Source organism: Alosa alosa, chromosome 3 (genome assembly GCF_017589495.1).
Source record: "Alosa alosa isolate M-15738 ecotype Scorff River chromosome 3, AALO_Geno_1.1, whole genome shotgun sequence".
NCBI classification, from domain to species: domain Eukaryota; kingdom Metazoa; phylum Chordata; class Actinopteri; order Clupeiformes; family Clupeidae; genus Alosa; species Alosa alosa.
This window is the reverse complement of record NC_063191.1, coordinates 17,191,632-17,204,434: the sequence shown is the minus strand read 5'-3', so window position 1 is coordinate 17,204,434 and position 12,803 is coordinate 17,191,632. Positions and strand designations below refer to the sequence as shown.

The following is a 12,803-nucleotide window of genomic DNA, read 5'->3' as shown; positions in this document are numbered from 1 at the left end:
ACCTCTAACCAATCGATCCAATGACGCAGTAACCCCACCACCACCTCCCATTGGGGACCCAGCGAAAATTAATCAACTTACCTTTTTCTCTCCCACCCCTCCCCTTCCTCTTTCATTCTCTGGACCCTCTCTCCCTCCATCTCTCTCTCTCTCTCTCTCTCCATCTCCTCTCTCTCTCTCTCTCCATCCTCCATCTCTATCCCTCCATCTCTCTCTCCATCTCTATCCCTCCATCTCTCTCTCTCTCTCCATCTCTCTCCATCTCTCTCCCTCTCTCTCTCTCTATCCTCCATCTCTCTCTCTCTCTCTCTCTCTCCATCTCTCTCCATCTCTCTCCCTCTCTCTGTCTCTGTCTCTCTCTCTCTCTATCCTCCATCTCTCTCTCTCTCCATCTCTCTCTCTCTCTCTCTCTATCCCTCCATCTCTCTCTCTCTCTCCTCTCTCTCTCTCTCTCTCTCTCCATCTCTATCCCTCCATCTCTCTCTCTCTCCATCCTCTGGCTCTCTCCATCTCTCTCTCCATCTCTCCATCTCTATCCCTCCATCCTCTCTCTCCATCTCTCTCTCTCTCTCATCTCTCTCTCTCTCCATCTCTCTCCATCTCTCTCTCTCTCCTCTCTCCTCCTCCATCTTATCCTCCATCCCTCCATCTCTCTCTCTCCATCTTCTCTCTTCTCTTCGCTTTCCATCTCTCTCTCTTCTCTGGTGGTGGCTACCACTACTGCCAGGACAACATCGCGTGCCTGGTGCCAGGAGTTCAGACAGGTGGCGGGCTTGCAGGGCGCCGGGCGCCGGCTTCACCTGAGTTCCCGGGAGCCGCATCTGCAGAGCATGCTGAGCCAGCCTCCCTGCCCCAGGACCCCTCGACACGCCTTCCGCCCTTGGCTGGAACCCCTGCCCAGCCTGCTTGCCAAGTAAGACCCGGTCCACCGTGGCACCATGATCAGGAGAGTGGACTCAGGGGGGGCGACGATATCCTCTGATCCTTATCCCTCTCAGGCTTGACTGGACAGATGTCAGGATATCAACTGGCTGTTAGATGATTGGGCGCTGTCACTATTAAAGATTAAGGTTAAAAGATTAAGGTATTAATGATTTTGTGTACCTGTGAAATATATTTTTTTATCTCGTGTTCAATCTACCAAGATCTCCATCTTGTGGGTTATCCCACTGACATGGGGGTAGGGGTGTAGGACAGTTAACCTGCCAATAGAAAAGGACAAAAATGATAAAAAACAGATCATTTTTTTTGTATTTTGACTGCTCCTCTAGCCTGAATTGCCTTTATGGCAGTTGGTGAACCATTGAATTAAATGAATGAGTCATATGAGCAGATGAGTCACTGGCAACAGTCCCTGAACATAAAGTGGGTTCACAATTTTACTAGCGCTCTTTTGTCTCGGTTTGTTGAGCGCACCTTTGCCACAGTTGTCTGTAAAAACCTTGTCTGCTCAGAATTATTTAAGAACTGTTGCCAGGGAGCTCACATTATTTGTTTCGTCTGAGTAAGACGACCTCAAGGTCAGTTGAAAAATCTTGCAGCTTGATCAGGACACAAAAGGGAGGCTCCATCTTGCTGCAGTTCGAGTAATAGCCCAGCGAATAGGTTAAGTGAGTGAGCCATCTCTGTACAATGGCTTGGAACATTGTTAATTGCTTCAGTGTAGTGGCCTCATGTTAGCATGAAGTATTGATTTGAGTCATTGTCACACTTAATAGGTTTTCTTTCTCAAGTGTCCATTACTCTTTCGGGTGTTTTTTTTTTTTTCTGTTCCTGCAGTCTATGGATAGAATGTTCCATCCCTGTGGAGAAACGTAGGTCCCATGAGGCTCCGCCGACTCTTTTCTCTTTTTTGTTCCCTCAGACACGTGGCTGACAATCTCAAGGTCACCTGAGGATTGTGTACACAGAGCACAGCCCCTCTCTTAGTCCTCTCCATCACATAATCAATACTGTATTATGGCTAGTCGGGGCCCAAGATGTGTAGATAAATAGCCACGTGCCTGCGGGACGGAAATAACATGGACTGCGCTGTGAATCGACCAGTAGCCTGTGTGTGTTAAATGTTTGTGTTTGTGTGTGTGTGTGTGTGTGTGTGTGTGTGTGTGTGTGTGTGTTTGTGTGTGTGTGTGTGTGTTTGTGTGTGTGTGTGTGTGTGTGTTTGTGTGTGTGTGTGTGTGTGTGTGTGTGTGTGTGTGTGTGTGTGTGTGTGTGTGTGTGTGTGTGTGTGTGTGTGGCGTGTGTGTGTGTGTGTGTGTGGGGGCAGGAAAGTTACTTGTGCGATGGGACCACCGGACTAGAACATGATGGATCGGTGCAGCTCACTTCTCCCTCGTCGCCTGTCTCACCGCAGGAGCAATGGTCAGCAAAATGAGGGTCGATACTGAGGAAAGGTTTCATTGTGTCCTACACCGCAATGACCTCCTCTTAGTATCGGTGCTAGGCTCGAAGAGTGCTGGATCTTTTTTGGTCCATAACGTTGTAGATCGCAGTGTTCAAAGCGCAGCAGAAATGTAGTTTCTTTCTAGAAATGTCTACAGGGTTTGGACCTTGAGCTGCCAGAGGGAGGAATCTCTCCCTCCTCTGAGTTATCGTTTCATTCCCTTTCTGTTTTTCACACTTTAGTCACCTGACAGATCTAGACATCCATGCGTAACGAGGCAACTCAGAAATGAGCTGAATGTTTTAGCCTCGTCAGAGAGAGCGATTGCACCACTGTTAGGATATTACACACACACACACCTACACCTACAGTACACACACACACACACACACTGTCAAGCTGCTGTAGGTTGGAACAGACCCAACCCCACCTCCCTGCATTGCAGGATATGTCAGTAAAAAGCTCTACCCCTAGAACATTGACTGTTGGAATGCAATCTGAGTCTCATTGAATGGTGCTGTAGGTTGGAACAGACCAACCCACCTCCCAGGTGGATGTCTTTATTGAATGAAATGCCAAACTGAAGATCAGTGAACCAACTGAGCTGAAAATTCAGGAGCTACAGAGCGTTTTGCAGTGGCCATGCAGTATAGTTTACAGGTTTCATCTAGGCTTTTGTTAATGGGAAAACTCAGTGATTGAACAATTATAGCCTATAACATTTCAGCCTAGGTGTCCTAAGCAGTGACTGGTATTTTTTTTTATTTAATCTTTGTAATGTTCTTGATAGCTGTGCTGACCAGCGTGTGTGTGTGCGTGCGTGTGTGTGTGTTTGTGTGTGTGTGTGCACTCCACAGAGAGGAAGATCCCCGAGGAGGACCTCATCATCCTGGTGGACGGCCTGAATGAGGCGGAGTTCCACAAGCCCGACTACGGAGACACCATTGCCTCCTTCATCACCAAGATCATCGCCAAGTTCCCCCCGTGGCTTAAGCTCATTGTCACCGTGCGGGTCAACTTACTGGTGAGGATCTGGGCGGCAGATCACTCTCTGGGGCATTTGGGGAGAGCGTTGTCAGGGCAGATCACTCTCTATTTGGGGAGAGCGTTGTCAGGGCAGATCACTCTCTGGGGCATTTGGGGAGAGAGTTGTCAGGGCAGTTGCTGTCAGACAAATTAGTTGCACACCAACCAACCACAACTCGCGATTAATTATACTAAGATGACCTGGAAAAAAAACAGCATTTGTGTGAATCTGTTTGAGATTGAGTAATTTGTTTTTAAGCTACCTTCTGTAATGCTGGCAGAGTGAGATTTTGGTTTAGGTTGTTGCCTTGTTCTTCCAGTGGCACTGTGTTTCGACCTTGCCAAAAGACAAAAGCTAACCCTAACCCTAAAAAACAATCCACCCTGTCTTATGACACGGTAATGAAGTACTAGCGTTCTCCCACCACCAGAGCCGGAAGCCGCTCTCTCCTCCTCCTCTTCCTCCTCTTCCTCCTCCTCAGAGTGCATAGTACACCTGTTGACTCCGCCTACTGCTTAGTGAAGCGCCATTAGCAGCGCCAGTAGAAGTGTCCCCAGGACAGCTCCGCTCAAGAGATCTGGACGCTCCTCTGCTCCAGGGGTTGGCGGGTGGGAGTCCAGTTCGGTACTCCATCACCAGCGCACCAGGGAGGAGGTGCGCCCTGTGAGGGCAGTATGCTGTAGTTCCTCAGCAGGCTCTGTTAGACCCCCCTCCGCTAGCATGGGAGATGCATAGCATGGACAGCATAGAGTACAGGGAGTTAGCTTGGCAAGTTCAGATCTTAACAGTGTGTGCACGTCAAGGAGGAGCTCTGTACAGTACATGTGCCTTGTCTTTGCTGGATCTAAAAGCTGTAGCCTCTGAAAGCGATAAACTAATATTATGATAACTATGTACTCAAGAACACCATTATGGACAGAACAAGGCAGTGTGTGTCTGTCTGTCTGTCTCTGCAGACAGCAGTGGGTGTTAGTCTGCGGAGAGTTGACCTCCTTTTGTTGATCCTCTCTCCGCTGGGATTTCTCTCTCTCCCATTTGTTTTGTTTTATTGCATTCATCTAAGCCCGGGAATCCGTGTCCTGCAATCTAATCCTGTTTTGACCGTCTTTGTTTATTAGTGTGTGCGTGACACAAGAGACGACCAAAGGGACATAGAAAGAGAAAGAGAGAGAGAGAGAGAGGAAGTGGAAACATTATCTTTTGTATTTTTATAATCGGCTGTGTTAACAGCGGTCGATATTAATCTTGTGCCTGTGAGAGGTTAAACTTGCCATATGGAGAGAGAGGTCTGAGGCTCCCCATCACTCGTCTCCAAATTGTTTGTCTGCTGTGTGTATGTGTGATTATGTTTTTGTTTGTTGTGTGTGTGTGTGTGTGTGTGTGTGATGTGTGGGGGAGAGTGTAGATCTGGGCTCCTCTCCTGCTGGAGCCATTGATGAGAAAAGTTGAGAGTCTCTCTGATGAGATCGTCCACCAGCAGCACAGGAAATTACTCCTGAATCTGAGGGATGCTAATACCTAATCTACTTGGACCTGCTAGCAGAGCTTGGGAGATGTGTGTGTGTGGGAATCTGAGCTGTCTATGAGACATTTGTTTGTATTGACTCTCCTGTGTGAGTCGTGTGTGTCGTATGTATAGTGTGCATTTACACACCTGACCTATGAGTGTGTAGTTTTGATGTTGACTGACACCGTTACCCAAATGTGCTATCCTCAGGCGGCATGTCTGTCTGCAAAGGGCTCTGAGTGGCAGGTGGAGGGGCATCGAGTTTTGGGCCCCTGGGATAGAGATAGACACAGTGTAAGTCAAATGAGAATGGGAGGGAGGGAAGAGAGTGGGCCAGAGAGAGAGAGAGAATGAGAGAGAGAGAGAGAGAGAGAATGCAGGTGTAGAAGTCTCACGGTGGCTCTGGATTGTCTCAGCTCATCTCTCTCTCTCTCTCTCTCTCTCTCTCTCTCTCTCTCTCTTTGTTTGCAAACAAGGCCGGCTGTGCCTGCTGCAGGCTGATAGCTCAGTGCTTAGTGCCGGCTCATACTCCTCACAGCCACAACACACACACACACACACACACACACACACACACACCCACCACCACCACCACCACAGACCCTACATGGAGCATGAAGCCAGTGAGTGAGAAATGCACCTGCTTCTCTGCTGCAGCCCTGTGTTACTCCTGGCCAAGGAGACATGTGGGCCAGACTAGCAGACTCTAGAGAGAGCGTGACGACGGGTGTGTGCACATCCACATCAAATGCACACAGTGCTGTCTACACAATGCAGTCGGCCCCCTGTTAGGAGTTAGGAGCTATAAGTGCAGCAAGCTACCATGACACACTGAGTCTTGGTGCTCTTACATTAAATGGAAAGGGAAAAAAATGAATTCAATGACAACAGTGTCAGTTTTGACCTCGTTTGAAGCTTTTGTTAATGCTGCAAGGCTCCTCCACTGGTTTGCTGAGTCATAACCTCTTCCCCTCCTTCCCTTATCTTCAACAGGAGATTACAAGCCTGCTGCCCTTCACTAAGATATCCCTGGACGAGTACCCCGACAACAAGGACATCGGCTCGGACCTGAACGCCTACATCCAGTACCGCATCAACGGTAGCAAAGACATCATGAACAACATCTCGCTCAACGGCAAGGCCGACCCGCTGATCGTGGGCAAGGTCAGCAGCCACCTGATGTCGCGCAGCCAGGGCTCCTACCTGTACCTGAAGCTGACGCTCGACCTGTTTGAGCGCGGCCACCTGGTCATCAAGAGCGCCAGCTACAAGGTGGTGCCCGTCTCGCTGGCCGAGCTCTACCTGCTCCAGTGCAACATGCGCTTCGCCAGCCAGGCGGCGTTCGAGCGCTGCCTGCCCGTGCTCAACGTGGCGCTGGCCTCGCTGCATCCCATGACGGACGAGCAGCTGTTTCACGCCGCCAACGCCGGGAACGCGCGCGGCGAGCTGGCCTGGGAGGACTTTCAGCAGCGCGTGGAGCTGCTCGCCGGCTTCCTCATCCGGCGGCGCGACAAGACGCGCATGTTCTGCCACCCGTCCTTCCGCGAGTGGCTGGTGTGGCGCGCCGACGGCGAGAGCTCGGACTTCCTCTGCGACCCCAGGTGAGTTTTTGCCGCGACGTGACAGCTGTGCTGTGTTGTCACCACGGGTGGCCAAACGGTTGGCAAAACACACTGCTGCTAGCATCTGAGCCTTTCCTTCCCCTTTACAGCCAGAGGTACATTGTTACAGGAGTCTCTAATAAACAGGGACAGAGTGGTATGAGGTCTCTCCTCTGTGCGAATGTACTCTGCGCTGTGGTTCACCGAGTTCCTCCGAATGAGATGGAATGAAAGGAACTGGGCTGGGGAGGGGTGGTGGGGGGGGGTTGATTTGGAGAGGAATGTGTTGCTGTGTTCTACCCAGCTCGGTAATGAGCTCCACCGAAACACAATGGAAACCCTCCGCCAGGCCTCGGTTCCGAGCGCGGAGAAGAAACATCTGAGCTAGAGCTTTCAGGCTCTGGTGAAATGATAACATTGCACGAGTTCAAATGCTGTGCTGTGCTGCGTGTTGGGGCCTTGTATTTTTACCATAAATGGAGATGCTGCACGCCATTGTCCCTGCGAGACCGAACTTACAAAAGCCCTTTTCAGAAACAACTGCCTGTTTAGTGACTAATAGCATTCAGGGTCCATTCAGAACCTTCTGAAAAGGCCATGGAACAAACAGATTGTTTGGTGCAGAATTCTTTGAATTGTTTGTCATACATTGTAATCAACCCATCCCTCTATTTTATTCCTTATGACTCAGCAATATAGCTTCAAGTATTGTCTGGTCTACAATAGATCTAGATTTGCCCATGTATTATAGATACAACATATACCCATATTGCTGAAACAGACTCCTAGCAACACTGTGATATTAGACTGAAAAGAAAACTAAGAGAGTGAGAGAAAGAAAGTGAGTGAATTTTGAACTAGATTCCTCAAACGTTGGCTGACTCATCCATACTTCTCCCCGCTCTGTTCTTTAAGCTGCATTCCATTGGGAAGGTGGACGGGGGGCGTGAGCGGAGTTTGGCAGGAACATGGGGACCGTCAGTATCCACCCTGTCCACTGTTCTCTCTCCACCCCCACCCCCACCGTCCAACAACCCCCCTGCTCCCAGACCTGTGGCTTTCCTCTAGGCTCTCCGAGTCCAACACTAAAACACGCCCCTGCCTGTGGTCTTCCTCCTCCTCCTCCTCCTCCTCATCCACCCCCTCTCTGCTTTTCTATAAACATGATTCAGAGATCAATGCCGGAGCCATCTGGCGGCTTGAACCATCTTTTAATTATTCCCTTAATTAAGTTGGAACTGAGAGAATTTGCTCACTACTCAGGGATGTGAGTTTTAATGAGATGGTCTTCAAATACTCGGCACTGGGTATTTACTGATGGAAACCATATTCCCTAGCAGACATTTCTGAAGTCCACAGGTACACTGTTTTCCCCTGTCATAACTAGAAAAGAAATTGGCTTGGTGCTCATTTCTTACTCGTCAATGAGAACCTGATGGAAAGTTTGTGCAAACAAGGCTTTAGGAGAGAAAAAAAGAGGACACTGGTGGTTCTATTTTTTTGTGGGGGGGGGATGAAAGGATTTTTGGGTGTGAAATATGCATGCAGCCGTCTGAAATATTAACATGTAATCTGCCATTTGTTCCACTTTAGCTCAGATGGTTTTGGCAGATAATTCAAACTCCAAAAAAACGTCACAATTTTAAAAATAAATAAAAAATTAACCCTCCTGGGTCCCCTGTGCAGTTGGTTTAGGTCAGGTCAGGTTCAGCGTCTTTGTCTAATTATGACTCATTGGCCTGTGGCTTCGTGGTCGTAGTGCGGACCTGAGGCCCTCTGTCTCGGAGGTGGCAGCCTGTCCTCTTCAGAGCTCTAGCGTGCCGCCTCCCCATCCCGTCCCTCGAGGCCAACCGAGACTCTCACATCCGCGCCGCATCACGCTTTTCAAATCACGCCAGCCAGCACCCACCCACAAAAAGGTGACTGAAGATGGCGGTGCCAAAAAAAAAAAAGTTAAAAATGAAAGGGGAAATAAATGGGAAAGGGGAATCAAAGGGGCAAAAAGGAGAGGAAAAGAAACACACACACACACACACACACACACACAGGCGCAATGGCTGCAGATTTTATGTGGTGATCAAAGTGAGCGTCATTCATGCGTGGCCTTTTAATGACGCTCGCTGTTAATTAACACCAGCACAAGCTTTGCCAACCATGGGGAGAGAGCACAAGGATGCTCAATCCCTCACCTCTCTCCTGCCATCTCTCTCTCTCTCTCTCCCTCATCTCTCTCTTTCCATCTCTCTCTCTCTCCCTCACCTCTCTTTCCTTCTCTCTCTCCCTCAACTCTCTTTCCATCTCTCTCTCTCCCTCTCCCCCTCTCTCTCTTTCCATCTCTCTCTCTCTCTCCCTTATCTCTCTCTTTCCATCTCTCTCTCTCACTCACTCTCGCTCTCTCTCTCAGCGCGTCCTTTCCGGCCACTGAGACGGTCTAGAATGGTGAGGTAATGGCTGTACTAAAGGAGGCCGATGAAAACAAACATTAAAGCGCTGTGGCCAGAAATTAATACCCCCCTTGTGATCCCGCCTGAAAATGTCCACATGAAAGGGCATCCCTTGAGAGGGGGGTGGAGAGTGCAGGAGGGGTTGGAGACGACCAAAAACAAAAGATGTGGCACAGACAACAAATGTGAATGTCGCCAAGCTCCGTTGCACCTCGAATCAATTGCGCTTTGTCACGGCGTCGGGGCCCCGTAGCCCGATTTTGCCCTTATGCTGGGTCGCCCGGCTTTGTCGCCAATAATAGACTGCAGGAATGTGCGCATGAACCTGGTGAACTGCGTACAGTTCTTCACTGTGTGATGCCCGCACAGGGCTGGTTTTGATCCTTGTTTGATTTCTGGCGGCTCCCAGATGTCCGTAAGGGAAATTCAATTCAATTCAAATTCAAAAAACTTGATTTATCTCCGAGGGGCAATTTTTTCTATAAATGGTGTGGGATTGAGCGGCAACGACATGTCTAAAAGAAACAGCATGAGTGCTTGGGGAGGGTGGCATTCATCCACTTAGCCTCCTCTTGCTAGACACTGCATCAATACTGAGTTCATCTTCTGCTTTTGTGAGAAACGTATGAGCCAATGGCATCTCATGGATCTGTGGGTGCCTCTGTGTTTCCCGTCATCACAGGAGTGGCCACGCCCTCATGGCCTTCATGCTCTCAAGACAAGAGGGGAAGCTGAACCGCCAGCAGACCATGGAGCTTGGCCACCACATCTTAAAAGCACACATTTTCAAGGTAGTGTCCATGTTCTCATCTATGGTCCAATTTCTCCTATTTGTACACAATGGTTGAGTCCATGTGCTGATTTGGTTGCCATTGCATTGTCATTGGCAACATAACTTTGGGACTAGATCATGGCATTTAGTCCCCGTTTCATGATTTTCTGTGTGTGTGTGTGTGTGTGTGTGTGTGTGTGTGTGTGTGTGTGTGTGTGTGTGTGTGTGTGTGTAGGGTCAGAGTAAGAAGACGGGTGTGTCCTCTAGTGTGCTGCAGGCTCTGTGGATCAGCTGCAGCACGGACAGCCTCTCTGCTGCTTTGGCATCCCTCAGGAACATCTACACACCAAATGTCAAGGTAAGAGTGGCACACACACACACACGCACACACAGACCGTTTTACACCTACACACTCTCTCTCTCTCTCTCTCTCTCTCTCTCTCTTCTCTCTCTCTCTCTCTCCCTCCTTCTCCCTCTCCCAATTATATACATGCAAGATTCAATGTGTAACCATATATTGTCGTGGTGGAAGCATGTAAGTACAGATGGCATGTGACACACCGCACACAGCATGCTGTGCATAAACCTGTGCATATCCAGCAGCCAGGTGCGCTTCATCTGGTAATTAAACTGCACACACCTTCCTCTGTCCACGCGTCACGTTCCCGGGCTGCATCCAACATTTAAGTTAGTCCAGCTTGTGAGGTGCGTCTCCAGATGAGGATTTTTAATTAAGCGCGCTGCTTGAAGTTGAACGAGAGGGCATGGCCTAACAGGCTAATGTGGAGTCAGCGCTTTCTTCTTACAGAGCAGTGCACATTGCTAAATAAGGGGTGTTTGTGTGAGATTATGATACAGTATGTAAGAGTGATTCTGACATTATCTCCCTCCTGCCCTCCTCTCTTAATTGCTTTGTGAGAGTGGAGAAGGAAGGTTCAATGCCCTTTGGAGGGAGACTCTCATCATTGGAGCCCACCCTGCCTACACCCTTTTGTGTGTGTGTGGGTGTGTGTGTTGCTGGGAGTTTTTGAAGTGTGCAGTGATCTGTTCTCTAGGAATAACTTGCTTATAGCAGTGAGCTAGCTGCCCACCACCCTGTGAAGCCAGAGGCAGAAAACACAACACACACACACAACACACACACACCAATAGATTGATGCCACTTGCACTCTTGGCCATTACTTTGATCCATTGCCTTCTCGGAAGTATGATGTCGGGAAAAGCAAGCCTTGCCATTTGAAGTAATTACAGGGCCTTTCTAGATTAGTGGTAATTTAATAAACAAAAAGGGCAGGCTAATGGCACACGCGCCTAAATGACTTTTTTATGTAAAAGCGTAGCCTCTCTCTCCGACACATAGAGCACGCGCTCAGCTGGGGCTGGGGAAGTATTGCAGAGCTCCAGCCCAACAAGCGGTTATTAGTGGGAATGATGTATGCTAGCTGAAAGCAGAAATGATCCTCATATTTTTTCTTTCTCTTCTTTTGTAACCATTAGCATTAGTCATGAAATGTCTCTCTTCTGTGCTCCCCCAAAATACACTGCATCTATATCTCTCCTTTTCCCCATCTCTCTCTCGTTCTCTTGCTCTCTCTCTCTTTGATCTATGCAATGTAAAAAGGGGTATCAGTCATTACGACAGCTGCGGAAAAGCTCTTTTTTCATTGTCTCTGGTGCTCCTCCGGGAATCGTCCCGCTCGTTTATTAGGTTGCGGTAAATAAAACAAACTCCATTTCCCATTGCTGTTAACACTCCGTAGACCCAGTCCCGTGCCCCGATGAATCATTTATGATGCGTCTCCTTTATCAGGCAGAAGAATGAAGCCTGATTAATGCACTCAACAATATTGCGATAGTGCACTTGTGCTACTTAATGCGCTCGTAATTTGCAATCTTCATGTTCAGCTGAGCAGCTTTTCATTCAACTAATTCCATAAAAAGGAAATTACATGTCTCTGAGAGGACATGCTTGGAGATGCACAATGCAAGAAATGAAGTACAACTATGAGACTGTTAACCGTTTCCCTTAAAACCATCCTTGCCTTGTATTTGATTCACTGTGATTCACAATTGTTTACTGATTCAGTTGTGGAGGTGTTTTGCAATTTATGGTCATTCATGCAATGGTGTGGTTTAAACAATTTTGCTACCTTTTTTTAAATGAATATTATTTTATGACGATGGTAACAGAGTAAATAACAACGTACTATAACAACATAACACAACTTCCAAATATTCCCCTCTCGCATAGAATATTATAACACAACTTCCTGATATTCCCCTCTCGCATAGAACATTATCTATGTGTAGCAGTCCAAAGGTCAAACAAGATGAGCTGGAGCCCCATGTCAACATAAAGCACACATTGTCAACATATTCTCTAAGTTTATATAATAGGCCCATATGTGTGTATGATGCTGTCAACATATTCTCTAAGTGTATATAATAGGCCCGTATGTGTGTTACTTTGTGCTCCACTTGCTAGGTGTGGTTGTCTGTAACCTAAAACAAAACAAGATTCTCTTTCTCCAAGCTCGGTAATGACACAGGTTGTCTTCCACTCCAGGTGAGCCGTTTGCTGATGCTGGGCGGTGCCAATGTGAACTACCGCACCGAGGTGCTGGGCAACGCGCCGGTGCTGTGTGTCCAGTCACACCTGGGCCACCTGGAGATGGTGACGCTGCTGCTGGAGCACGGGGCGCGCGTGGACGTGGTGGCCGAGAACGGCATGAGTCCGCTGTGCTTCTCCTCTGCCGCCGGACACCAGGGCCTGGTCAGCCTGCTCTGCAAGAGGGGAGCCAAGGTCAGTCAGCTGAGGAGAAGGATGAGGCCAGGAGATGGGCATCTTAAAGGAGACATTATCTGGATGTGCACAACCAGATAATGTGTATAGCTATATTAAATATATACATATTTGCATACTAGGACATTGATTTCCTTTACACAAATTGAATTGATTAAATCTTTTTTTTTCGTATAAATATAGTTGGCATGGGATTCGTAGTTTGTAGACAGCTTTTGTGCACAATATGGCTTTTCAAAGGTATCAAGTTACCAAGTTGATTGAGT

The 12,803-nt window shown here is 48.3% G+C and overlaps 1 protein-coding gene across 1 annotated transcript in view; it reads left to right on the top strand.

Annotated features, from left to right (window-relative positions):
- tanc1b (tetratricopeptide repeat, ankyrin repeat and coiled-coil containing 1b) overlaps positions 1-12,803 on the top strand; it is a 121,276-nt gene that overhangs the window by 92,469 nt on the left and 16,004 nt on the right. The window contains 8 exon segments of the mRNA XM_048238346.1: positions 709-751; positions 753-904; positions 2,354-2,361; positions 3,241-3,407; positions 5,911-6,518; positions 9,645-9,753; positions 9,970-10,092; positions 12,301-12,537. Of these exon segments, the coding sequence (XP_048094303.1) occupies positions 709-751; positions 753-904; positions 2,354-2,361; positions 3,241-3,407; positions 5,911-6,518; positions 9,645-9,753; positions 9,970-10,092; positions 12,301-12,537 (1,447 nt within the window).